This window comes from Seriola dumerili, unplaced genomic scaffold (genome assembly GCF_002260705.1).
Source record: "Seriola dumerili isolate Sdu_G_001 unplaced genomic scaffold, Sdu_1.0 BDQW01000149.1, whole genome shotgun sequence".
Taxonomy (NCBI): domain Eukaryota; kingdom Metazoa; phylum Chordata; class Actinopteri; order Carangiformes; family Carangidae; genus Seriola; species Seriola dumerili.
The window spans coordinates 12886686-12912192 of record NW_019174404.1 but is presented as its reverse complement, the minus strand read 5'-3'; the positions used below and the strand labels follow the sequence as shown (position 1 = coordinate 12912192).

The 25507-nt window shown below is 38.6% G+C and overlaps 5 protein-coding genes across 10 annotated transcripts in view; 4 read left to right on the top strand and 1 right to left on the bottom strand.

Moving 5' to 3' along the window:
- Positions 1-109: 109 nt before the first annotated feature.
- Positions 110-3478, top strand: LOC111225778 (C-type lectin lectoxin-Phi1-like). Of its 2 annotated transcripts, XM_022750806.1 has the most exons (6): positions 110-346; positions 546-653; positions 1396-1656; positions 2030-2193; positions 2288-2418; positions 3089-3478. In XM_022750806.1, the coding sequence occupies exons 1-6, from the start codon at positions 220-222 to the stop codon at positions 3225-3227; spliced, it is 930 nt and encodes a 309-aa protein (XP_022606527.1). In that variant the 5' UTR covers positions 110-219; the 3' UTR covers positions 3228-3478. The 2 variants fall into 2 exon arrangements, with proteins under 2 accessions (XP_022606527.1, XP_022606528.1); XM_022750807.1 differs by lacking the exon at positions 1396-1656 and having other exon boundaries at positions 3089-3477.
- A 946-nt stretch (positions 3479-4424) lies between these two features.
- On the top strand, positions 4425-7915 carry LOC111225945 (C-type lectin domain family 4 member G-like). 2 transcript variants are annotated; one of them, XM_022751006.1, is made up of 6 exons: positions 4428-4614; positions 4867-4980; positions 6103-6360; positions 6543-6706; positions 7535-7669; positions 7793-7915. In XM_022751006.1, exons 1-6 carry the CDS (start codon positions 4473-4475, stop codon positions 7814-7816), a joined length of 837 nt encoding a protein of 278 aa, XP_022606727.1. In that variant the 5' UTR covers positions 4428-4472; the 3' UTR covers positions 7817-7915. The 2 variants fall into 2 exon arrangements, with proteins under 2 accessions (XP_022606728.1, XP_022606727.1); XM_022751007.1 differs by lacking the exon at positions 7535-7669 and having other exon boundaries at positions 4425-4614.
- A 513-nt stretch (positions 7916-8428) lies between these two features.
- LOC111225447 (CD209 antigen-like protein E) lies at positions 8429-11578 on the top strand. Of its 2 annotated transcripts, XM_022750328.1 has the most exons (6): positions 8429-8582; positions 8866-8982; positions 9901-10149; positions 10244-10407; positions 10570-10706; positions 10922-11578. In XM_022750328.1, the coding sequence occupies exons 2-6, from the start codon at positions 8871-8873 to the stop codon at positions 11070-11072; spliced, it is 813 nt and encodes a 270-aa protein (XP_022606049.1). In that variant the 5' UTR covers positions 8429-8582; positions 8866-8870; the 3' UTR covers positions 11073-11578. The 2 variants fall into 2 exon arrangements, with proteins under 2 accessions (XP_022606049.1, XP_022606050.1); XM_022750329.1 differs by lacking the exon at positions 8866-8982 and having other exon boundaries at positions 10922-11577.
- A 150-nt stretch (positions 11579-11728) lies between these two features.
- Positions 11729-15880, bottom strand: ttc8 (tetratricopeptide repeat domain 8). Of its 2 annotated transcripts, XM_022750326.1 has the most exons (15): positions 15699-15880; positions 15340-15363; positions 15081-15201; positions 14924-14987; positions 14652-14811; positions 14331-14420; positions 14201-14245; positions 14033-14118; positions 13850-13937; positions 13602-13712; positions 13347-13486; positions 13069-13243; positions 12813-12935; positions 11981-12064; positions 11729-11872 (listed from the first exon to the last, which is right to left on the bottom strand). In XM_022750326.1, the coding sequence occupies exons 1-15, from the start codon at positions 15810-15812 to the stop codon at positions 11756-11758; spliced, it is 1542 nt and encodes a 513-aa protein (XP_022606047.1). In that variant the 5' UTR covers positions 15813-15880; the 3' UTR covers positions 11729-11755. The 2 variants fall into 2 exon arrangements, with proteins under 2 accessions (XP_022606047.1, XP_022606048.1); XM_022750327.1 differs by lacking the exon at positions 15340-15363.
- Positions 15881-17300: 1420 nt separating this feature from the next.
- eml5 (echinoderm microtubule associated protein like 5) overlaps positions 17301-25507 on the top strand; it is a 36197-nt gene continuing 27990 nt past the window's right edge. For both annotated transcript variants that reach the window (XM_022750064.1, XM_022750063.1), the window contains exons 1-2: positions 17301-17497; positions 23908-24067. In XM_022750064.1, coding sequence (XP_022605785.1) covers positions 17301-17497; positions 23908-24067 — 357 coding nt within the window. The remainder of the gene's footprint in view (positions 17498-23907; positions 24068-25507) is intronic.

Sequence of the window (25507 nt, the reverse complement as noted above, 5' to 3'; positions counted from 1 at the left end):
ATTCATTTCATAACAGGAAGCAGAAACACTGCATGGATTTAGTTGTGAAATTACCAGTAATTTCACTTCTCTTTCCTCATATATGACACTAACTGAAATTTGATCAAGATGAATCTATTGCTGAGCTCAGCATAGGCAGCATCAAGTATCGGAACAAGGCAACGTCCTGACAAATCATCTTTTGCATGTGCTCTCATACAACTGATCTGAATAGTCAGAATGGAGAGGAGAGTCTCAGTCTCAGATAATAATTTCGATGGCGGATTAAACACACTGATTTGTCAAGAGGACTTGTACGACGAGGAGCATCCCCCCTCCACCCCCTCCAAGCAAAAAAGGGTACAAGGTATAGTAAGTTATCATCTGGTCCATCTGTTTGCATGTCTCTATGAAGCTAGCTTATGAAATAAAGAATACAGTATATAGACTCAACTAGTGGTGAGCACATCATTTTGGAATATATACCATTCTGATAATAAGTGTATTGTTAGTGCAGTTTGATACAGTTTCTGGATTCATGATATCTATACATTATCTCTGTCTAGTGTCCATGTCCAATATGGCACTTGGGAGACATGCCAAGCTGGCTGCAGTGATCCTAGTGCTACTCGCCGCTGTTCTACTGATAGTTGATATCAGCCTGGGGGTCCACTGTAAGTCAGTATTTCTGAATGTTTCTTGATGCATCAATTAATCACTTGTATGTTATATCTGAAAATAATGGAAAATGTCCATTACAATTTCCAAGAGCCCAAGTTGATGTCATCAAGTATAATGTTTTGTCCAACAGAGTTCATGTAAGCAGTAAATTCTCACATTTGGGAAGCAGGAAATCAGGCATTTTTACTTGAAAACTGACTTAAGCGATGAATCAGTTATCAAAATAGTTACTGATTCATTTTTTGTCCATGGGCTAATTAGTTGTTTGATCATTGCAGCTTAAGCCTGAGCTTATATCTCTGTAGCCTGTTGCTTGTTTTGTTTGACCTCCATATTAATGTTTAACAAAGAATTTTTAACATTTATGTAGTTTAAATTTAAGTAGTTTTCTGTCGATTAACAAATAATCAAATTGTTTCAGCTCTGTCTTTGATGAAGCGGTGTACAGAAATGGTGGACAATGGTGGAAAAACGAGTCAAGTGATTCATAGATCATGTATATACTGTATTTGTGCAGCAGCTTAACAAATATGAATACTGAATACGTTTGGGGACTGGATACATAATGTTTGTGTTTATGCTGGACCTTAAAGCCCATGGCATGTGCAGGATACTAATAATTCTGGAGTGCATTAATCTCCTGTAAGTACTTCAAATACTTTTTAAAGGCGCTTAAGCTGAGTTGAGAGACAGAGAGAGAGACTGTTTAACACTGTTTGTCTTTAACAATAACAGACAACAAACTCACGGATACCCACCTCACAATCGATGATACAGAACACATCGAAAATGAGTTGAACAAACTCAAGGACACTCACAAAACTGCGACTGAAACCATGAAAAATGCCAATAAGCAGCTGGACAGTGAGAGGAGTCGACAGACACAAACCAACTGGGAGCTTGAACACGAGACGAAAAGAAAGGATGACTACGTACAGCAGATTGATAAAATTACAAATGACATTGCATCAATGAGAGCCCACTTACCAATGATTAGTGAGACCTGTTTTACTACTATTGTATATCATATGTATTGATAGCATACTGATATGTTTTTATATATACACTGTTGCCCATAAAGTTGGAATAATTTTGTTTTCAGTGTAATTGCGGTTTCATTGTGGTTCCATTTTCATTGTGATATGTTTGGAAGAGATTGACTACTAAAGTTTTGAGAATATATACACTTTATCTGTCAAGAATAAATCACATTGTCACAATCATTTCATGGAAAGAGGTAAAAAAGATTTTATTCCAACTTTATGAGCAACAGTGTATATATATAGATATATATATATATATATATCTATATATATATATATATGTTTTGCATACTTGTATTATTCACTCTTATTTTCTTTGGCAACAGCTGATGGCTGCAGACACTGTCCAACAGGATGGATATTGATGAACATGGCGTGTTATTACTTCCCTTTCTCTGTGATTTCTGGATTTAAAACCTGGTATAAAGCCAGAGCATTCTGCCAGACATATGGTGGTGATCTTATAGTCATAGACAGCAAAGACAAAGAGGTTGTTTGACATTTCTTTGCAACCCAGTTTATATAAAATTTCAATTTAACAAAGATGTTTTTTTTAAATCACATTTGTATTTTCTATTTGTTAGAATGCAACTGTAAATCTCTTGAGAAATAATGTTGACCGCTCTAAACCCATCAATGGCTTCTGGATTGGACTGAGAGATGTGCACGAGGAAGGGACCTGGAAATGGTTGGATGGAACAGTATTAATTGAAGGGTAAGGGTAAAATATGTTTTGAAAAATGCATAAAACAAGATCCAGTTTTTATAGGACATTTTCAACGTAACGTCACATGCTGGGTCCATTTCTGGTACAGCCAGTTATGTAGTGAAGATTCCCAAGATCCATTTTTATTTTTACAAGGAAATTCCTACTAATTGATTGGATCCTCCTGCATTATTAGTTTGAGCAAGAAGGGGTTGTATTTTATCTGCTGTACCTTAACCACAAGCAGCAATATGTCTGCTATACACAGTCTGTTCTCACAGCTCAGTTGCAATAAAATAATGTAACTTTGACAAAAATAGTGTCCTCAAGTTCTTTTTCAGACCAATGTGACACAAACAGACATGATTGGCCACCTGGACATTGGGAAAATTAATTTTAGCTCAAGGTTTTATAAAGCGATGGGAAACAATTTCAAGAATTTTATAGAAATCTCCGTTTGAAAATTCATCTGAGAGACCTGTGAGCCAACCACGGGCTTGCTGACAGATGATTTTAATGACTAATTTGCAGTGTTTTTTCTTTTTGACTCTCATTCATTTGTGACAGCAGTTTCTTGTCCATTAGAATAAATGCTTTGAATATGGGGCGGGGGTGCAAAATGTGAACTCAGAGAAAGCAAATACTATGTCTCTGTAGATTAACCTATGGTGTGCTCCAGGTACTGGAATGATGATGAACCAAATGATATCGATGATGAGGACTGTGCAGCGGTGTACCCCAGAGAAAACTTCTTCAAGGCTTGGAACGATGTCAGCTGTAGTGCCACAATGAAATGGATTTGTGAAAAAGCACTATGAATTAGAAGATTAGCCTATGTTTTACTGCATTTGCATGCAAACTAACAGAATCTTTTCCAAATCAGTGGTTTGGGCATCTACATACTGTACACATGTGCATGTTACTATTACAGAAATCTCTGTGAGCTCAGATTAATAAACTAAAAATTGTAACAAACTTTCAGCATTTTAATAACTGCTGTATGTACTCATGTCTGATTGCTAACACTGCAGTGTAGTAAAGATGAATTTTAATTAATAAAAAATCTTTATACAGTTGCTATAAGAAGTCGTTAGTATGTATTTAAGAACACTTAATGCTTCATCAGGTTTTAATGGGCCATCAAGTCTGCACTTGTTACAGTAAGTTAATATTTAAAGAGCTGGGTAAAATTTATATTTATTTATATTTGATCTGTAAAGAATTAAAAAATGATTTCTTGGTCATTATTATAAAACATAAACCCATGTTTAAGTATGAACTGTTAGAGAGTGGCATTGATTTAGCTCTAGAAGTATAATTTCCCATTTTGCAACTCATATAGGAAGCTACTGCTGCTAGCCAGTTAGCTTAGTTTAGCATAAAGACTGGAAACAGCTAGCCTGTATTTGACAGTAACAAAATTTAAAGCTCTAAAGCTCATTGATTAACATGTTGTATTATTCCATTCTGGCAAGCTAGCTGTTTCCCCCGTGTTTCCGGTCTTTGCACTAAGCTAAGCTAACCAGTTGCTGGCAGTAACATTAACCATACAGTTAAGGAAATGGTATCAATCTTCTAATCGAATTGTCTACAAGAAAGCAAATAAGGTTGACAATGTGAAACTGTTCCTTTAAGAGAGGTTAAGTTTCTTAAATAGCCAGCTATAAAAAGCCAGCAAAGCAATCCTGACAAATAGGTATAGAAATGGAAGGCTGCGCTGATTCCTCTCTGCTATGAATTCTGAATTTCATAATTGTTAATCAGCACCTCAAAAATTCAAGTGATGCAACAGCCTGCAAACAGGCTTACAAGCACAGTGTGAACAGGGCAATTATATTTTGAAAATTTAAATGTAAAACTGAACTGTATCACAGTTCTACTAGCATTAACAGTGCTATTAAATCATACTTAAATGCAGTTTTAAACCAAAGCTCAAGCTACACATGAATCTGTATGTCTGATATTTTTACCAACTATACTCCAGACACACAAAGGCATCCAGACCAGGGTTCAAACACACACGTCTGCCTTATCACTGGTATAAGTAAGAGACAAACAGATCAATGGACACCACTTTAACCAGTATAATGGAGAACTCGCAGTCATATTCAGAACATGAGGAGGAAATGTCATTCGAACAAAAGGTTTCTCAACATTTCAGCACAGATGGGCATAGGCGCTATCAACGTCAAGCATTTGGACAAGGTACAATTCACTTTAAAATAAAATCTTCTGACCTATCTTTTACACTATCACTTCACTCTTTTCTCTCTCTCGAACTGACCCTGTGTAACTTGAGCTGATTCAGTGATTTTGATGTCAAATGTATGTGAAAATGTAATCATTTTAAAAAGATTTATGGTTCAAAACCAAAAAAGTCACTGACATAATACTCTTTATGGCTTACTTATGATGATATACATTGTTAAGATTTTAATTCAGAGGAACATTTTCAAGGTCTGTTTACAAAGGGAGGTGGATCTGCGTTTCCACCCAACCGACTGGTTATACTGAGTCTGGGCCTGTTGAATGCTGTTCTGCTGATAGCTGCTGTTGTTACTGGGATCTATTGTAAGTATGACAGTTCACAGGAAACGGCTGGTTGCCTTTATCTGATGCACAGTTGCTCTTCTATGAAATCCATTACACAATTTATTTAAGGATATGAAAAATTGGATTTCAAATCATAGAGATTAATTTCATTCTCAAATTTTCTCACGTAGCTCTTGGTTAATGTACTGTAGAGGTACTGAATGTACTGCATCCAGTTGAGTGTCCATCGCAGACAGATTTGTTGTATATCACCATATCCAGTGAATGATGTGATACAAACATTTTAAGCAGCAAGTGGAAATTAATTAATATGATTGAATTCAGGTGTGTTGCAATGCAATTTGATGTGGTATGAAAGTATAGGCTGTAACTAATACTTCATTGATTAATGGACTGATATTTTGGCCTGTAAAATGTCATAAAATAGAGACAAATTACCAACACAGGTTCCCAGAGCCCAAGGTGACATCTTCAGGTTGTTTGTTTTGTCTGGACACCAGTTCTTAAACCAAATGTGCTCAGCTTACAGTCATATAAGACAAAGATTGGAGCAAGCAAATTGAATCCGTTATCAGAATTGTTGCTGATTAATTTGCTCCTAGTCAACTAAGTGATTAAGTGTTTCAGCTCTACGTGATAAAATGAAATTTAAAACACTATGAGTGTCACGGTGGTGCTGATCATCAGACTGTGCTCCCAATGAGCAAGAAGGTGGTGAATCCTTATTGTAGCCCTTATTGGAAGTTGTAAGACAGACAACAGGTATAGCCATCAATGTGTTAGCATGCTAACATTTGCTAATTAGCGAACAAAAAGGAATGTCATTAGTTTTTTTGTAGGTATTTGGTCATAAACAAGTATTTTTTACAAATTAAAACATCTTATGTGAATAATGAATGTCTCTCCAAACTTTGTGACCGTTCATTACTTTAATGTTGACATATTTCATCGAGTAAGTGAAATGGTGGTACTAGAGGAAAAGTCAGCGGATCACCAAAATCAGTCATCAAGATTTATCCTTTTAAGACTTTTAATAGAGATATTTCAGTCTGGACCAAAGTGCTGGACTGTCCAACTGACTTGACAACATTTTTCCACACTTCCTCTTTCTGTTAGTTACAATGAGTTTTTATGCTTCAGGTGCCAAAGCCAAAAACCTTCAGATTTCTTATTCCGCTAATGGACCCCTCATTGCTGAGTTGAACCGTCTCCGCAACCACAGCGGTATCATCAGAGCTAAAATGGAGGCCCACGCAGCATTAATGAAAGAGCACGCCAGCCATCTCTACCTAAAGGAGCAGGTGCAGCAGAAGAAGACCATCAGTGATGGTCTTCAGTTACAGATTGAGGCTCTACACACAGAGAGGACAGAGCTAAAGAGTAATAAAACTAATTTAGGTAAGGCAGACTTCCATCCTGTCTTCAGTGGCAACTGTCCAAGTACAAAGAAAATGTGATGGTTGGAAATGTGGAACATATGTACAGTTTATGTATTTATGTAACCTAGGATTTTTTTGAGAATATCAAAAATAGCCTTTGACAGGATATTTTTCACTTTTTCCAATCTCTTGTTGCAACAGAGGGAAGCTGTAGCAGGTGCCAACCACGATGGATTTTTCTTCAATCATCCTGCTATTTTTTTTCTAACTCTGTGTACGAAACCAGGAAGAACTGGCTGGATAGCAGAGCACACTGTATTAGTCAAGGGGGCGAACTGGTTGTGATCAATAACTTGGCTGAGCAGGTGGGTCAAAAAACAAATGAAGAAAAGGGCTTCAGCCTCAGAAAAAAGATGATAAGAAATGATACCTCTCATTTCGTTGGATGTCTCTACACCTGATTTTTAAGTCCCATAAAGTTCATTTTTCATGAGTTAGTTGTTCACGTTTAGTATGTAGGAGAAAATGACCTTCATGATGGCTTGAAAACAAATATTGAATCTTTGATGAAAATGTGTTGAATAATATTTAACTTATGTTGGACTGCATTCATTATTTTTGAATATTCCTTTAAAGCCCCTGAAAAATTGGTTTGAAATTTTGAGCATATCTCTTTATGAATAAAGCTGCTATAACTGATATTTTTATTATGTATGTATGTATCAACTTATGAACCTAATTATCATCCAAGCCTACAGCTTCCTTCAGTGTCTCTGTTCAGTCCGTAAAGTTACTGCTTCGGTTCACTCTCACCACTTTCATAGGGCCATTTTCTCCACACATAGTGAAGCATTTAGCAGTTAACAAGCCAGATATTTCACTCAGGAGCTGGTAAAGACTAAAAAGAGAGTGAATATTGGACTTACATTGGTAGCCAGAAACACGACTCTAAATAAATGATAGTGTTGCTCCATAACTGATGGCTGGGTAAATGAGTGAGTGTTTGCGAACTAGTATGTCAATATTGTGTTCACAGTCGAAGTCCTCAACTGCCCCTCATATCAAATGTGAGTTTATATGAGTTGATATATAGATATAAAAAAAAAAAGCTTCAGGACCTTTTAGGGACTTTAAAGTCTATTTGATCTATTTATGAAATTCAGGTATTAACTCCTGTGTATGCGTTCTTAAAGCATCTCATGAGTGACAACTTTCGAAGGGTGAGCAGTGGCAGTGTGTGGTGGCAGAACGGCTTCTGGATCGGCCTCAGGGAAGTAGTGGCAGAAGAAAAATGGGTCTGGGTTAACAATGTGACTGAGACAGAAACAGTGTAAGCATGTCCCAGACTGCCAACACTTACTATTGATCACTATGATTTGAATTTTTATTGTCATGACTAACAAATATAGCGGAACTAAATTCTTCTTCTGAATGATTTTGATTTATTCAAGGTACTGGAGAACTGGACAGCCTAGCAGAAGTGGACTTCAGAGCGGGAACTGTGCTGCTTTGAATTACTATTCTGATACCAAGAGGACATGGTATAATGCAAACTGCAATGAACTTGAGTTGAACTGGATATGTGAAATGGAGCCAAACGAGACATGACATCTCTCCAGTAGAAATCACAATCGCAGGACTATATATTTGTGTCTATGCAAAATGGTTAAAATAAAGAAACTGCAGCTCAATACATTAGCATCCGTGTTGCGTGTGATCATTTCTAAGCTATACACACTTCTTCAGGTAAATGACAATAAACGACTGTTGTCCCTGCAGCGTACAATTTGATTTCATTTAATTGTATTTTAGTTATGCTTTAGCAGAAAATAGCTATTTATCCTGCTGATTTGGTTAATGAAATAAATCATCATTGACACAATGAAACAAAAGGTGACACCTAAAGAATCACATCTTCCAAACTGAGTAGCCTAAATTATAAATCATTTTGTTAAGGTGATTAGAAAATGACACCAGCTTTTCAAATGGCCTGCACTCCCTGTAAATATTTAACAAATGAACTTGATTTTCTGTTTGTTATGTTACACACTCACCTACAGGGCAATGTCCTGACAAATAGTCTCTCTCAGGGACTATCACATCCTCTTATCTCAACAGAAAAAATGGAGGACAGAGAAAACTTTTGATGCACTTTTGATGGCACACGTAACCAACTGATTTGTCAGGAGGACTTCAGTGCAGATGATCGCGCTCTCTACTCAAACCAAGAGAAGCAACGAGGTATTCATCTGTTTAACATGTTCTTTGTTATTACACATACTGTGCTTATTTTGTATGTCATTCTTAGTAGGTGTCCTTGTTTTCCTGTAAGTTATTAAATGCATGCTTTGCATCATTTGTTTTTTTATTATTGTATATCTTAATCATTAATTATCAATCAACAACTGACATAAGATGTCTTAGTAGGATCTTATAAACACCACTGCTCAATTATTCTGTGTATTTCTTTATCTCTGTCTGTCCGTACATGGCTCTGAAATTGATCCACAACTTCTCTGTGTAGTGTTCATGTCCGTGGTGAGACCTGAATCCAGTATGCATTTTTACAGACTGGTTACAGTGAGCCTGGCAGTGCTCGCTGTCATTCTTCTAGCCATTGATATCGGCCTGGGAGTCTATTGTAAGTTACTGTTAACCCATAAAGAACAAAAATATTGTGGCTTTAACTAGCTATGAGGTGACATGCATTTTCACAACTCATAGCAATGAAACTAATATTTGAAAGGTTAAAAGTTCATCTTTGAAGTAATAGAAGTGACGTCAACAGAAGAGGTACAGCTATTTAAACATTGATATATTTAACATGAATTACCTTACAGCTGCTGTAAGTAATATCTTTAACAATGACTGTGTGTAATGTAAAATGTGTCGCTCCTAGCAAGGAACCCACCTGACTCTGCAGTTCCCTTCATTCTATGTAGCATTTTAACTTCTTTTACTTGTTTTGGTTCACTGCTCTAATCGGCTACACACCACCTGCCCAGCACTGAACAGCAGTTAAATCCATTAAGAAGACACTCTCTGCTCTGTGCCTGCTAACAACTGTTGGCTAAATTCTGGTTATTTACAGCTTGTGTGAAGCTAGAAGGGTACCATCGAAAAAAATATGTGAAAACTCTTTAGAGATATATGTATTGGGGGTAATGGTGGGAGCAAAGTCTCTAGTTTGGTGCCAGCACGCTGAAACATTTCTCTTACAGCTCAGCAGCACCATCCTGCTGTGAACTGATGTTGTATGACACCCTCCAGAGATTATACACAATTAAAAAAAATAAAAGAAATTAAACTTTCTGGAATGTATTTACAAAACAGTTATAAATGCCTGTGCACCAACAATGTTATGATATGCAGGTTTTTCAATTAACTTTTGTTCTGCTACACTCCTGTGATCACTTTTGACCTTTGAATTTACACTGCACAGCAGGCAAGTATAGACGTGCATGTCCCGAAAAGAGTGTAAGCAGATGTTTATCATGCTATTAAGAAACTTCAGAATGACTGCTCGACTCCAGTAACACTACGTCTTCACTACTTACAGACAGCAAACTTACTGGGCAATATACAATAACAGACATCAATGAGGAGATGACCAAACTGCAGGCTTTTTACAACTCTGCAGTTAAAAGCAGGGATGACGCCAAAAAGGAGTTGGCAAAAGAAATCAGTGAACACCTACATACTGAGTGGGAGTTGGAACATCAGACTAAAAGAAACAAAGGCTATGAAAAGGATATTGACAAAATCCAAGAGGAAATATCAGCAATGAAAGCCCACATACCAATGATTGGTGAGAGCTTTTTTTTTTTACTTGTTTTTTATGATCAAAGGATTAAATACATTATTATTTAAATCCAAACAACATAACATGTTTCCATTTTCAGCGGAGGGCTGTAGACACTGTCTCCCCGGGTGGACTTACATGAACTCAGCATGTTACTACATCGCTACGCCTGAGACTCTTTCGCGCAGACCATGGCATCAAGCCAGGCAGTTCTGCATCAATCAAGGAGGAGACTTGGCAATATTAGACACCACAGAGAAAAACGTAAGACTCAACATTTAGTCATTTCCGTGTTTGTAGTTCTCTTTCATATCACTTTATATTTTACTTTTGAGCATTAAAAGAGACCTGTTTCACTGCACGGGACCCAACAAAATAAATGCATATACATGTGTGTTTGTGTGTGTATATTTCCAATGTTGTCAGGTGGCAGTAAATAGCTTGATAAACAATTATCATGACTCCTCAAGATTCATATCCAATAATGGCTACTGGATCGGACTGAGAGATGCAGATGAGGAGGGAATTTGGAAATGGTTGAATGGAAGAAGAATGACTGAGGGGTAACAGTTACACACCTGAACATACTAAAAAATGGTCTTAAATATTGTCAAGAATTGTCACTATTGTAAATGGCTGTGATAGCACATTCACATACTAATAATATAACGAATACTAACACTAACAATAATAATGATAATATCAAAATATGATGTTTAAATATAAAGTGTTGGAGGAGATATTAAGGCTCAACAAAGTAACTTATCATTTGTTTCAGGTATTGGAATGACGGCGAGCCCAACAACCAGGACAATGAGGACTGTGCAGCTACGTATCCCAATAACAACCCCTTCAAGTCCTGGAATGATGCTCCATGCAGTTATAGCCTGAAATGGATTTGCGAAATGGCACCAAAGTCTGGGAGTTAATGTAATTTTATTTTATTTTTTTAAATCCCATTAAGTTTTAGTTTAATTGTTTGAATGAAGATTTGACTCGACCTTAGAGACTTTTACACACCTTCTGAACTGTAACCTTTTATTGTGATGTCAATATTTGTTGAAACTACAAAATGGCAAGGAAGGTTCAAATATGAAAAATACATATAATTTATTAAATGAGCTATAAAATGTAGGTTAATTATTTTACTGTAATAAATTAAATCTTTACCATAACTATGTACATATGTATTACTATTACACAGATTTGTACACTAGTTTACCAGTTTATCAGGAAAATACCCACCTTCACATAAATTGTACATTCCTACAAGTCATATGATGCATGATGTGTGGTATACATCATATATCATTATGTATCAAAGACATGCTGATGAGGTCAATCACATCAATCAAATTCTTTCTTTTAAACTTTATCTATAACATATGGTATACCTAGTAACTGGCAATTTATTGTATATGTACCATTTAAAACATAAACGCAAACCAAAACTAATGCCCATTTCTTCATGCCCATGTCTGACTTACTTGCCTGCCTTTTAGCATTTCAATAACTTTGTGTTTTGAAGCCTGATGGCTACCCCTGCGGTGCAGTCTCTCACAGCAGCATCATTCAAATCAAACCCTTCTTCCTCAGCACACTGGTCGGACGCTCACAGCACCGCAAAGTGCTGCCGAAGTTGCTTGAGAAGCTGCTGAGTGTCAACGTGCTCAGGAAAGGCATCCTCAGACTTTTGTGCTGCAGTGTAGCTACTCTGAAGGTCTCCAATCTGGACACAGACAAAAAGATTGCATTGGCAAACATTTTCATATTGATTATTTTGTCTTAAACGACTGTATAGTGTAAATATTCAGATGAAAAAATAGTAATAAATTACCTTTTCAGAAAGAATGGAAAGATTGAAGTGTGGCTCATACATGTGAGGAGCCAGTGATGCAGCGGTCTGTAGGAAGGCTTTAGACTGGATCAAAGATAGGACATTCAGTTACATTTGTCAGCAACAGGATATTCAATGAATTAATTTAATTAATGTTAACTGAAAATAACTCTTTGCTAATTTTCAACCCTCATCTTTTCATTTTATTGGTAGGATGTGAAAATCTGTCATAAAATGTCTCACTTCAATTTGTGTCTGCAGAGCTGACCTCCACCACCTCTATGCCAGATGACACATTTTACATCACTTGAGAGACTGTACATCATTTTGCTCTCTTGTTAGCTCAGTGGCAGTTTAAGTTCAGCTCAAAGACCGTAGCTGTTTTTGATTTACTAGAGAATGTAAATAAACAGCCTTTATGGTATGATTCACTATTGCAATCAGACTTTTAGGGCAACTAAAAAAAAATTAACCACAAGTATACTGGTTTGACATCTACACAGTATTAGTATTACTGCTGCTGTGGATGACTGCCACATAGCTGCATGTGAAACTCAGCCCAGGGATCTCATAATATCTTGTTCTCATATCATGATATAAATGCTAAATTGGTTTATCACCAACCTCTTAGGAACATTCTAAAATAATCAATACAGTACCGGCTGTATTTGAGAAATATCTTTTGGTAATACAAGTTGGTATATCATTAATAATAATGACTGTTTAATGACTCTCTAATAACAGGCTGTATAACATCATATTAGAGTGTCTAAAAGGAAAGCAATATGATCTCGTCCCTCATATTCTAACAGACTAAAAGATATGACTTCACCTGTTCAATACGACCTTTGCGCAGCTCCAGCACAGCCAAGTTGTTGTAGGCCTCAGCATGGTCATTGTTAAAAGCCAAAGCTAGTTTAAAACACTGATAGGCCAGTGTGAGGTCTCCTATGCCCTGTAATCATAGAACACATGCACTCTATTTGTACTTGTATTTGGTTTATTTTAACTCTAAACTATATGAAGGAGAGGTACATATTATTAAATAATCAGACATTCTGGGATATTTTTGGGTATTGCTATCTCACCACAGCAACGTGCCCTATGTTGTACCAGACATCAGCCATCTCTTCATCATTGTCCACCAGGGCCAGAGCCCTCTCAAATGAGGACAGAGTCATGTCATACTGCTGGGCATAGAAGCAGCACAGGCCCAGGTTGTTGTACAGCTGGCAGTTATACACCCCCATCTGGAGCAGCCGTCTAACAAAGGGCAACGCATATTGAATCACAGATGGCATATAGCCCCTCATTACCTATACTGTAACAATGCATTACATAAATTATACATAAAAGTCAGTCTGACCTGTAGAACCTCAGGGCGATCTCTGGCTGATCAGTATAGAAGTGATTGCTGCCTATACAGGCTATAGCCTCCACGTGAGTGTTGTCCTGCTTGAGGACATCTTTGTAGTACTCTGTGGCTGATGAAATGTTGTTCATCTCCTGTGAGAATATCACAATATAGACAGTAAATATGGTTTCCTATTTCTTTTGGCAGTTGTATCTTGGGAGTGGAGTAAGGGGAGTCTATAGTAATGGCCATGGTGGCATACTGTACCTCATGAATGCGAGCTATTCCTGTTAGAAGGGTGACTTCACCAGGAAAATGGTCCAGGCCTTGCTTGAAAAGGTTGAGTGCTGTTATTGGTTGATCAAGGCGCTGGTAAACCTAAAGTAAAAAAACACACAAGGTTTTTCATTTCATTTATTAGCAAACTTTTGTACCAGAAATAAGTAAGAACTGGTATTTTCCATTGTGCAACAAGTTGTTAATGTAATGTATTGCTATGATGTCTCCATCATTACCTTTGACAGGTAGAGATATGTATCAACCACCTCCTGGTGGTTGAGAGCTGATCGAAACTGTTTTTCTGCTTCTCGATATAAACCAAGCCTGCAAAGGTCAGAAATAACAATCTTTAATTAGATTATAAAAATGCAACTTTTAGAAATGTCAGATATACTGAGCTCATGTGGATGTTTACTTGCCTGTAGTAACATTTTCCCAGCTGAACTTTCCACCACCAGTCTTTGAACTGAGCATGTTCAGTAGCTTGAGCAGCCAAATCTAGAGCCTGGTGAAGAAATTTTAAGTTTTTGTTGCATGACTAAAAGTCAACCAATTCTCTTTATGCTGTAAATCTATGCACTACTTACATTTTTTACATCGTTTTCATGATGGAAGATGTACTCAAACAGTGTCTGCGGAGGGAAACGATGGTTACTTGACATTTGAGAAAAAGCTAAAATCTTGATTCATTTTGGGAGGCAACAGTCTCAGTCTTACCCTGGATAAACTGGGCTTTTGGGAGTACTTGGCCAGATTTAATCTTGACAAGTTGATAAATGGTCCTTCTGGATTGGTTAGCATTGAAGCCTGGAGAAACAGTGAAACAACATATCATGGTAAATGATACAGGCTTTCTTCACAGTAAGGAAAATGTATAACACAATAAATAATAAATATCTGTAATTTATATGAACAATGATAATATTTTAAGCAATAGGAGAAAATTAAGGGTTTGCTTTTGTTTTTTTGGTGGGAAATTGTTCCCACATGAACAGGCAGCCTTTATGTCGCTGCAAACATTCAGGCATGTTTACTCACTGTTCCCAGACGGATGAATCTACCAGAAGCACTAGTAACAGGCCGAGCAGTGCTTGCAGTGCGGGGAGTTTTGATGGCCTGCTCCATTGTCCCAGGACGCCCAGACTGTGTGCTGGGTCTCACAAATCCTGTGATAGGACGCCCTGATTGTGTCATAGGCCTTGAATTCAGAGAAGAAACCCAGATCATCTTGTATCTCTTAATTTGTAGAAAGTGTTGTCAATGGTAAAAATTTCAAGGCAAAATTTTGAGCATTGCCTTGAAGACAGTACCTGACAGCTGGTGTGGGCCCTCCACCCTGACTTGTTCCAGGGAGCCTCAGTGACGTTCCAGGGCCTTGGAGAAAGTCAGGTTTCATCAGTCTAACAAATTTAACCATTGGGTGCTAATTTTCTCAACTTTAAAGCACTGTGAAGAGTTTAAACTTACGTGCAACTTGAGCAATAGAGCTCTCATCCAGCATCATCTCAGCAATCCCCTCCTGGTCAACCTCAATTTCATCTATGTATACCATCTCTGTCAGAGCACGAGTTTTCAAGCTCCATGCAGCCTATAAAACAAACACACACACAAACACAAACTGCTAAATGACGTAAAGAGCCTGATGTTACGTCTTCCAACCACTGGGTAAACATGTTACGGTCAGGAATGAAAAAATGACAGAGGAACAGTCTGCAGTCAAGTTTACCTCTGAGATAAACAAGGAGGAGTCCTTAGGACAGCATGCAATTAGTTAGTGAAAAGAGAAAAGTTGAGGACAGATGAGAATAAACGGGGGAAAAAAGAAAAAAATGAAAAAAGACACGATGCAGAAGAAATGAAAGGTAAAATGAAATGCAATGTAATGTCAGGAGTATGTTGCAGCATAATGAGTCAAAGAGATACCAGTAAATTCAACGTTAGCTAAATTAAATTAAGAAAACTACTAGGATTAATCCGGATTATGCACGAGTTGCTGCAGGTTGCCTGTATTAGCAAATTGGATGGCTTTCCTTAATAGATAATCGCTAGCATGCTAAACTAGCCCGGCTAACTGTATCACGGTACCTGGTCATATGGGTTGTCTTGTAATATTTTTGTACAAATATCTGAACACTGTTGGAGTTTCCGCCTCCTGGAATAGCTCCACGCGAGAAACAAAGGGTCCATCGTCACCTCCATTGCGCTGGCCGAGAAGAAAACAGGTTTAGAAGCGGGTTAGCAAGCTGTTTTGCAAAGCTGGGACGATGGCGAAGCTTCCTCTGTCGCTCGGCAACAGGGAAGGAGGCGGTCCTTCAATGACGTAGCTTCCTCTAATGAAAAAAAACTGCTAGGCTATATTTTTATGCATAATATAGATAGATAGATAGATAGATAGATAGATAGATAGATAGATAGATAGATAGATAGATAGATAGATAGATAGATAGATAGATAGATAAATAGATACTTTATTTATCCCATAGGACAAATTCATGAATTAATCAATTTCCAATTTTATTTTTTCCCCTCTATTTCTGAAATAGAATGACAGAGCAAGGGTGAAAGAACATGATATGAAAATAACAGTGTTCATATCATGTATTAAATATATACAGCCATAGATGTCAACAAAGAAAAATTAAGATAAAACAAAAGAAGTAGAATAGAAATGACATATTTTTAAACAAATTAATAGAAATAATATAAAGTGCAAACGGTACCTCTTGCTCAGATCTCTACTGATAAGCCCAAAAGATTGAGTGTAGTTTCCAAATACAAAAATTATTAATTCACAAAAAGGGTGGAAAAGACGAGTAATTTACAAAGCTCGAACTAGTGCATATCAATTTTACAATAACAAAAAGAAAAAGAAGTGAGTTAACAGTTGTATTATCTGTTTCTTTATTTAATGTAATAGAATAACATTCCATTAATTGTATAATTTCTTTGGTGTACAAAACAATCCTCTAGCTTGAATCTTGAAATATATTATGTAAGATTTTGTAATGATGATAATAATGATAATAATAACAGTTCAGACTGAGTCAAAGTTGTGTCAGTAAAAATCGAATATAGACTAAACTTTTATTTAATAGTAATATTCTGTCAAAATATATTTGTTTTATGGTAGTATCTTTCTCTCTGTGTGTGAAATTCACCCATTAAGACAAAGAGTTTACATTAAATTAATAAAAATTAAGTCGCAGCCAATTTGACGTTATCCTTGTATAACTGTTTCAGTCGTGACGAGATTGTCCTCTCCTGCTTTTTTTTCTCTTAGTTAAAGGATCTGATTGAAGGACAGGCTGATCCGTCATCTTTGTGGGCGGTGCTTGCGGAATAACAGTGCAGCTCCATCTTTGTAGGATTTGACAGGAGCTTTGACCTGGAGCCGACGAGGACCGCAAGCCCGGGACCGAAGAAGTACAAGCAGCTTCTCACAATGAACACAACAGCTTAGAAACTCGTTTCTGAAACAGAGACAGAGGGCTTTCATCTCATCATACAGCAAGACTATTCATTCACACGACCCTCAAAAATGCCCAATTTCAGCGCTCTCCCTGGACTGGTGGAAATCCAGTGGGACTAATGGGACACACGGGCTTAAAATAAATCCTTTTTGGTGAATGACACTGTATCAGAAAGCCTACGTGATAGCGACAGAGAGACACACACGGAAGTGCGGACATGGCTGACAGAACTGCTCCCAACTGCCACCTGAGACTGGAGTGGGTGTACGGATACCGGGGACATCAGTGCCGCAACAACCTGTACTACACCGCCGCCAAGGAGATAGTCTATTTTGTCGCCGGTGTTGGGGTTGTGTACAACACCCGGGAGCACAAGCAGAAATTTTACCTGGGACACAACGATGACATAATCAGGTAGTGTAATCATACACAGGCAACAGTATACTGCACACACACACATATAACAATTAGTTTCAGCACCTCGGACAGCACCAGACTCATAGTAGCTGAAAATGAATTGATCCTGTACTGTTGTCATTGTAGGTGCTGGTGTCACCTTGTGTAATGTAATATGATATTTTCTAGCCCCATAGGTAGTTAACAGGAACACGCACCTACACAGCAGCATCTCCATAGTTTGTAATGGGGTCCAGTGTCTTGCTCAAGGACACTCCAGCAGGGCAGAGGTGTTGAACCAGCTCTCCAGATTGAAGCTCCCTTTCTCTCACTGCTAAAGATTACTCTGCTGCCACTCCTCATGTCATTGCTTCTAGTTGCAGGGCTGCTAGATTTTTATATCAGGGTTCATCATTAAACCGTATTAATAATTCAATCTATAAAATAGGGGGGAAATGCTGCTCATAATCTTCCAGAGGTCAAGTTGATAACTTAAACTAGATTTTGTCCAAGGAACAGTCCAAAACTCAAAGATACCTAATCTGTAACAACATCTCACAGAGCTCAAAGCAACAAATCTAGTCACCAGAGAATGTGAACAAAGAAAATATTTACCATTTTGTCTTAATAAAGGATTTAATGATTAATTGGTTATCAAAGTAGTTGATTTAAATTTCTGTAGATTATCTAATCACTTACTAATTGCTTTGTCTTTGACTGGTAGCAGAAATTTTCAGCATATTTTAGAGGTTTTCCAAAGCAGCAGCCTGCATGTCTCATCTTCCCATGACAATGGGTGCAAGCAAAGTGCAAATCTGAAAAATGCACTTGAACGTAGCTGTCCTTGAAAGAATCCTTTGGAGTGGAAAGTGTTAACTCATCTCTGCATGGCCAGACAGACCTGTTCTTTAATAAAACACAGCAAAGTAACCGGTGTTACATCACACATCTAATGATCCTGCCTTTCAAACTGTTTCTCAGCATGCCACACAACAACGACCTGTGTACAACGCTCCAGTGCTTGTGTTGACATGTGTGTGTGGGTTGGCCTGGAGATGACTAACATTATATTCTGTGTCGGTAGTCAGCTGGGCTCCTGCTCCATTATTAATCAGACAACAGAGGAACTAACCCTGCGCTGCCCTGTGGGTGAAGTGCCTGACTCTTAGCCGGAGGAGTCACTAAATGAGCCATCGTTTGATATTTGATGCAAAAATGCAACATGCATTTGCAAAACTAATAAATATGCAAAAGTATTGAATTGTAAAACAATCAAATTCATCATCTGTAACTCTGCACTCAGTATTTTAGGCGTTTTGTTGCCACATTTTTTTTCTGCAGACAGGTGGTTTAAAATACATGAAAAGCTCTTTTGATATGAACATATTTACACCACAAGCTATGTAGATCTCCTAGTGCTGTCTAGTATTGCTGGCACAAACCAGGTAATAGCCATATCCATAGAGGTCATTTTAAACTCAGATCTCAGAGGAGTGCTTGTAAAGCTCTCATAAACACGTCCTTAGACTTAAGGCTGCTATGGCACAACCAGGAGCAATCCTCAGCAGATTCAGTGCTGAATAACTGTTGGACTGCTCTCACGTTGCACTAACTCATGTGGAATAGATGCAGCCCCCTCAGATAGCACTGCGATTCAAATCCCTCTCTCTTTTGCCCTTATTTTTGGTTGCTGCTGTATCCTGTTTGTGAGCTATGTATAAATTGATGTTTTACCTCATGAGTTAATTGCTGGCCTTGTTTCTCGCTCTTAGTTTTATCTCGCCCTGCAGCTTTTTTAACTGGTCTCCCAGTCTGACATGGAGGAGCTAATAGGCAGGTTCTCACATGAATGAAAGGTCGGTCTGGTCTGTGTTTCAGTGATGCTTTTTGAGGAATGTGAATTGACATGGTACTGGGCAATAGCCAAATAGACTGAGGAGAAGGTTAATAACATCTAATTAAAACACAGTTCACATGTTAGGAAAGTGGACTATTAAAAAACAGTTAAAACAGTTATTTGCAATTCTTTCTTCATATCTGGTATTGTTCCACGCTCCATTTATTCCAGTCGGAAAATAAAAGAACCCGAGGCTCCTGCTGAAAAACCTGCAGGCGTTTGTCCATAGTGCAAAACTTAATCTCTCCTTTTTGCAGTTATGCTGACATGCAGGACGTGTACATGCACATGAATGCATACGAAACGCAAACATGCACACTGAAAATAACACACAGGTTGGAAATCTTATTTGTTGCTTCGGCACCAGAATCTAAAAACTATATTTTGTGCTGTTATTCTAAATCTTGGCTGATTCCTGTTGTTTGTTGTGATAGTGAGTGAGAGTTAATGAGAGGCTGTTATGGACACGGGGATAAAAGGCTGTCTCATATTACAATATCTTGTTAACTTTATGATGGAGCACAGCCAGAGTTATGGATTATAGATGCCAGTCCGAGGCCGGTCTTGTTTCAGTAAGCTTTGAAAGATGTGATGAATGCATTTCTATTCATATTGTTGAAAAATTTTCATTCAGCTCTTAATAATTTTTTTTTTCACTTTCAAAATCAGTGTGAAGTTTCACACAACAAATGTGTCAGGTTTGCAGGCAGGAGTCTCGCAGCCGTGCTCTGTGAACTGTATGGTATGATGCTAATGGTGTGAACTAACTGCATATTAATGTGCAAGCTAAAGTCTAAAACTGACAATCTTGCTGTGTAAAGTCATCATAGTGTGCTTTAATATATAGGATATTTGAGTCTCTAACAATATTACTATTGCACAAATGTATGCCTTGTATCAGAAACCAATAGCGCTGGTGTTTTAGGTGAGTGTGTGGGAATGTGCTGTCAGGCCAGTACGGTAGACAATGGCCATTAGAGGTAATAGATAGGATTCACATTTTCCTGTATTCATCTTCCCGTGTTTGAATGCTGATAAATAGAGAGTCATGGTCTGTGGTCTGTCTTCTGTCCTCTGCTTACTTTCCCTCTGACTTTGGTCTCAGTAGATTATCGGTGGCTCCTGTACTCATTTATGATTGCAAAATGATTTGGTCATTTTTATTCAATCCACGAGCAAATGACTTTTTATCACCATAACCACAAGGAAAAAGTAGAAATAGCTGCAGCAAAAGAGGATCTAATGAGAAGACTGTAGAAACAGTCCATCAAGTCGATAAACTTTACTGTTGGTGACAGTCGGGTCTGCTTCCCTTTGTTTCTTACCTTTACACACATTTGCAGGTGCTCTGTGCAGAGTGACTGAGGTCTCAGGTCTCCATCATCACTGCGAGGAGCTGCCAAGCCACTCACTCTGTGAAAGGCAGCTTGGTCTCTAAAGAGCAGATCTGTCTTCCTCAATTAGGATCCTCCAGAGTTCAGTACAGTTACTTAGCGCTATGGCGTGATTCAGCGTAGATGTTGCTGGGATTTTAAAAAAAATAAACTCAGGCAGGTGTTGGTTTTCTGATGGTGGTGTTATGAATGTTTTATTCAGATGAAGTGGAGGCAGCTGACGTATTGCTCTTATCGGTACTTTACCCTGACTTAGATGCGTGCATTTAGAATAGATAAAAATAAAATTGATAATGATTAGATATCACAATATTTTTTGAACAAGTACCGCAATATTAATAATGTATATGTTGGTATATACAGTATTGTGCAAATAAATATTGGTGCTTAAGGATATTTACACTATTGATTAGAAATGTGGATATAATGATGAATTATTCATATCTATTTTACTAGGATACAATCAATAGGAGACACGAAGAGCTGGAGCAATTATTTATTGTTGTAATTTATCATTTAAAAATGTCAAACAATATCCAGTTTAAGTTTCTGAACTTTGCTGGTTTTATGTTACAGTAAACTGTATTTGAGTTTTGGACTGGAGGAACAATATGAGCATCCCACTTTGGAAATTTTGATGAACATTTGTTGTTGTTTCAAAGACCAAATGATTATCAATTCCTCTAGTAGATAAGCAGCAGATTAATCACCATCATTAATGAAAATAATGATTAGTTGTAGCCTTGCAAATGAGTTTAGAGAACTATCAAAAATCTTATAAGGGAAACGATTATTTTAATTATCAATAAATCCCCTTTTTCAAAAGACTGATTGTTATCTGTAAAATGTCAGAAAACAGTATCATATGCTCAAAATATAAAATATAAATGAAATATAAAAACTGATTTCTTGATTATTAAATTAATTAATTCATCATTTAATTGTTTCAGCGGTAAAACTGATAAACAGCACCCACTAGCTCAAGTGCACTTGGTTTTCAGAAGAATCAGAAGACTTTTCTCACTGGGCCAGAAACCAGTCCAGAGTCTTTGCCCATGTCACCCTCTTTAACTCCGTCCTCTTTTCTCTCCCTTTGACTCTAATCAAGCAGCGCACCACTGTACTCACCCGCTGCTTTCTTTCATTTTGCCTCTTCTATTTTCCGTTTTAAGTGCTTGGTCTATGGGTGGGATTTTCTTATGGGGTTTGGTGAGCAGCTGTACTAAAACACTTTGTGGAGTCCTGGGAAATATCCTGCGTTGTGTAGACCTTCAGAAATGTGCTAATCCTCCGCTTCCTTTTAATCCACTGTAGGTATAATCAGACAAAGGAAGCTACTGCTGGAGAGTGTGTATCAAAGTTGTCTCATGAGCTCGCCATATCATGGGGGACTGGCGTCATTCTTGCCCATATGTAACCGTCTCCATTCATGAGTCAAAGATAGATTGCTAGACTCATGATGAAGAAGGGGAAACAGTGGGTAAAGGTGCATCTCATGCCCTTTTATCTGGCTCAGTCGACCTTCGTCTCCTCCTCCTCCTCTGTATCTAAGCATCTCCACCGTGTGAAATCAGCTCTCCAGGCTGTTTATTTGCCTCGTATCTACACGAAAACAGACTGTTTAATTGCTGCAGTATTTAGCTAGTTTTGTACTACAGTTCTTGCCAGATGGAAGACAGCCGCATCAAACAGCCGCAGCCTATATCAAACAGGAGAACCGTGGTGATGCACTGCAGGCTAAGTCATTAGCGATGGCATTTAGCAAGCTTTTCAGCTGACAGACATGTAAGTGAAAGAGCGATCTTGTTTTAGCTGGCTTAAAGACTGCACTGATTTTACCAAGCTGTAACACAGACATACCATACTTATTAAAGTCATAATTAAAGTGATTCCAAATAAGTATCAGTGCTTCCTGCACATACCTTTTGACGTGTGTCAAACCAGACAGAATTGTATTGGACCCGCTTGCGCCAAAGCAGTTTTCTCTGCTGTGTCTGTCTGCATCTCAAAGTGTTCCAATCATTTTTTTCTTCCTCTGAATGCTATTATTAGCTGCTTCGCTCTGATTATATAATTCATAAAAAAGTAAGATGAGAAATTGTGCCAGGTTGGAGAGAGGTTCAACAAAGAAGGTGGAGAAGCGGATGTGATGGGGAGAACAAGGAGGGAAGATCGAGGGAGGACAAAGATCGGGCCCATCACGTCTAACCCACCTCAGCTTTGAGAGATGTTACACCAGCAGAGCTTTGTCAAGTCCTTGGTGACAGCGTGTTTCACATGCAAATGAGGTGTCAGGAGTCAGACAGGAAGATTCACACTGAAAACTCGGAAAGGAGTGAAAGTGGAAGAAGGCTGCTTTGACTCAGCCGGTTGATGCTGCGCAGCCTGCGAAGCCTCTCTGACCTGCTCCCTCAATACACACCAGGATTAGAAATTCTGGAGAGCATTTGGCAAAACAGGCAGTCTGATTATAATGGAGGGAGCTCCGTCGCAGCATGAAATATATAGGCCAGGACAAGGCAAGAGGAAGAATTGCCCAGTGAATCACTCAGGCCTGCCTGGAACGTGACTGGCGGCCGCTGAAAGGATGGGCGGAGCGGGGAGGCTGACAGCTTTGTACAGCAGGCTGTTGCTCAGCTGTAGAGTGGGAATGCTCGTAGGTGGGGGAGGTACGAGTGTGGAGGGGAGGGGAAGAGGAGGTGGGGGAGATTATGTAACAGTGTTACAAACATATGCCTGGTGATGCGAGGAAACCCCAGATGAATTAGAAAAGGTGAAAGGGGCAGAGAGCGGTCCAAGGGCTGCTGGGAAAACGAACAAAAATGGAGGAAAATGTAATTCACAGATTCACAAATCCTCCCTCTTCTATTCTGTGAACACCCTGTAGGCATGCATGACGCCAGGCTGCATGTGTGTATTTGAGCATGACTGAGTTAATTGAACCATGTCACCTCATCAAGCTGCCCCTCTGCCTCCATATTCAGGCCCATCACAGACTTAATGTGTTCATCTCATCCCAGTGGTTCCTACCCCCTCTTTGCTCTCAGCGCACACACAAACACACACTCACAAGCGTGCAAAAGTGGTAATGCTAACCAGATGTTTTCCCTCCCTTTTCACTCTCTCTCTCTGTACAGTTTAGCTCTGCATCCCGAGCGTGTGTTGGTGGCCACAGGGCAGGTGGGCAAGGAGCCTTACATCTGTGTATGGGACTCCTACACTGTGCAGACTGTGTCCATTCTCAAGGATGTGCACACACACGGCATCGCGTGCCTGGCCTTTGACCTCGAGGGACAGGTACTCTTGAGACCCAATGATACTCATCTTTAAAAAGAAAGAATATGTCACAGAGTAAAACAAGCAGTACTGTCTTTGTTTAAATCAAGTTTGGAGTCAGAGAATATAGACAGAGATGAAAGTGTCACTGGGAAAAAAAAAAGTTCAGTTTGAGTAGCACAGCAGCAGCGGCAGCAATCAAAACTCCTCTCAAAAGCTGTGGGCTTTTTGCAGCTCGCCTGCTGGGCTGAGTTTCTGAATGACACATCTGTGATTACTCCAGCAGTATTAGCTGGACAGCTGCACTCAGACATGCTCTGCTTTGGAGATTTTAAAGGAAAACAGTCATATCAAGTGTTTGTACTAGTGCATGACAGAGGTTGGCAGCACCTGTGCAGTGTTAAGGTGAGAGAAGCTTTAGCGCATGGGAATCCTTAAAATACCCAGTGGGACATGCAAGCATACACACATTATTTGTTAATCACCGGAACATTCAAGAAAAGCTCATTTTCAGCCTTTTCATGTCATCTTTTTAGCCAGCTCTCTGCAGACCTGCCACCAGTTAGTGTTTACACATTGCAGCCTTCACCTAATAAAAATCGATACTGTGCGGAACCAGCTCTGGGTTTTTATCTTTGCATGTCTTTCTCTTCCTCACGCAGGAGCTCCCAGAGCGGAGTTATACCTCCTGTATTTTGCAGTAAAAGACAGGGAGATGACCCTGTGCTATTTTCCTGCTCGGGTAGAGAGCTGGGGATTTAGATGGAATGTGACAGTGTTTAAAGCCAGAGGAGGCTCCATCGCTTTCTCAGTTTAGCAGCTCTGTTTACTCTCTGTCTCTTCCCTTCCTTGATCAGAGGAAGTCAGAACTGAACTAAGGATGATCCAGAGGAATCCCTGTTGCCATTACCCCATCCATCTATTAAAGCAATATCAAAAAACACACTGATGTTTGAGACATCTCTTCTAGATATTTCAGCAGGAGATGCAGTTGTGCTGTCTGGTACAGAGAGTAAAACTCATGACCTCTCTTTTCACTTTATACTAGTTGTTCTGACTATTCTAACCAGTTCTCTACATACCACATCATACCACATCATATTTAAGATAAAAAAACATTTTCAGAATATTTCCACATGAAACTCTCATTAACCCTCGACAGGACTGATGCTGGTGGCTCTGTGAGGCTGTGCTTTGGCATTGTGTTAACATCCACATGTCAATATGCTCACAGAGACAATTGTCACACACTGATGTTTAGCCGGTATAATGTAATCTTTACCCTGTGACCCATTTTAGTTTACCATGTTAGCATGCTAACATACGATCATTACTGTAGCACTAAACACAAAGTCTAGCCTGGGGTGATGGGAATGTCACTAGTTTTGCAGGTATTAAGCATGGATGCATCATGGGAACTCTTAATATCTCTCTTATTTGGTCATAAACCAAAGTATTGGG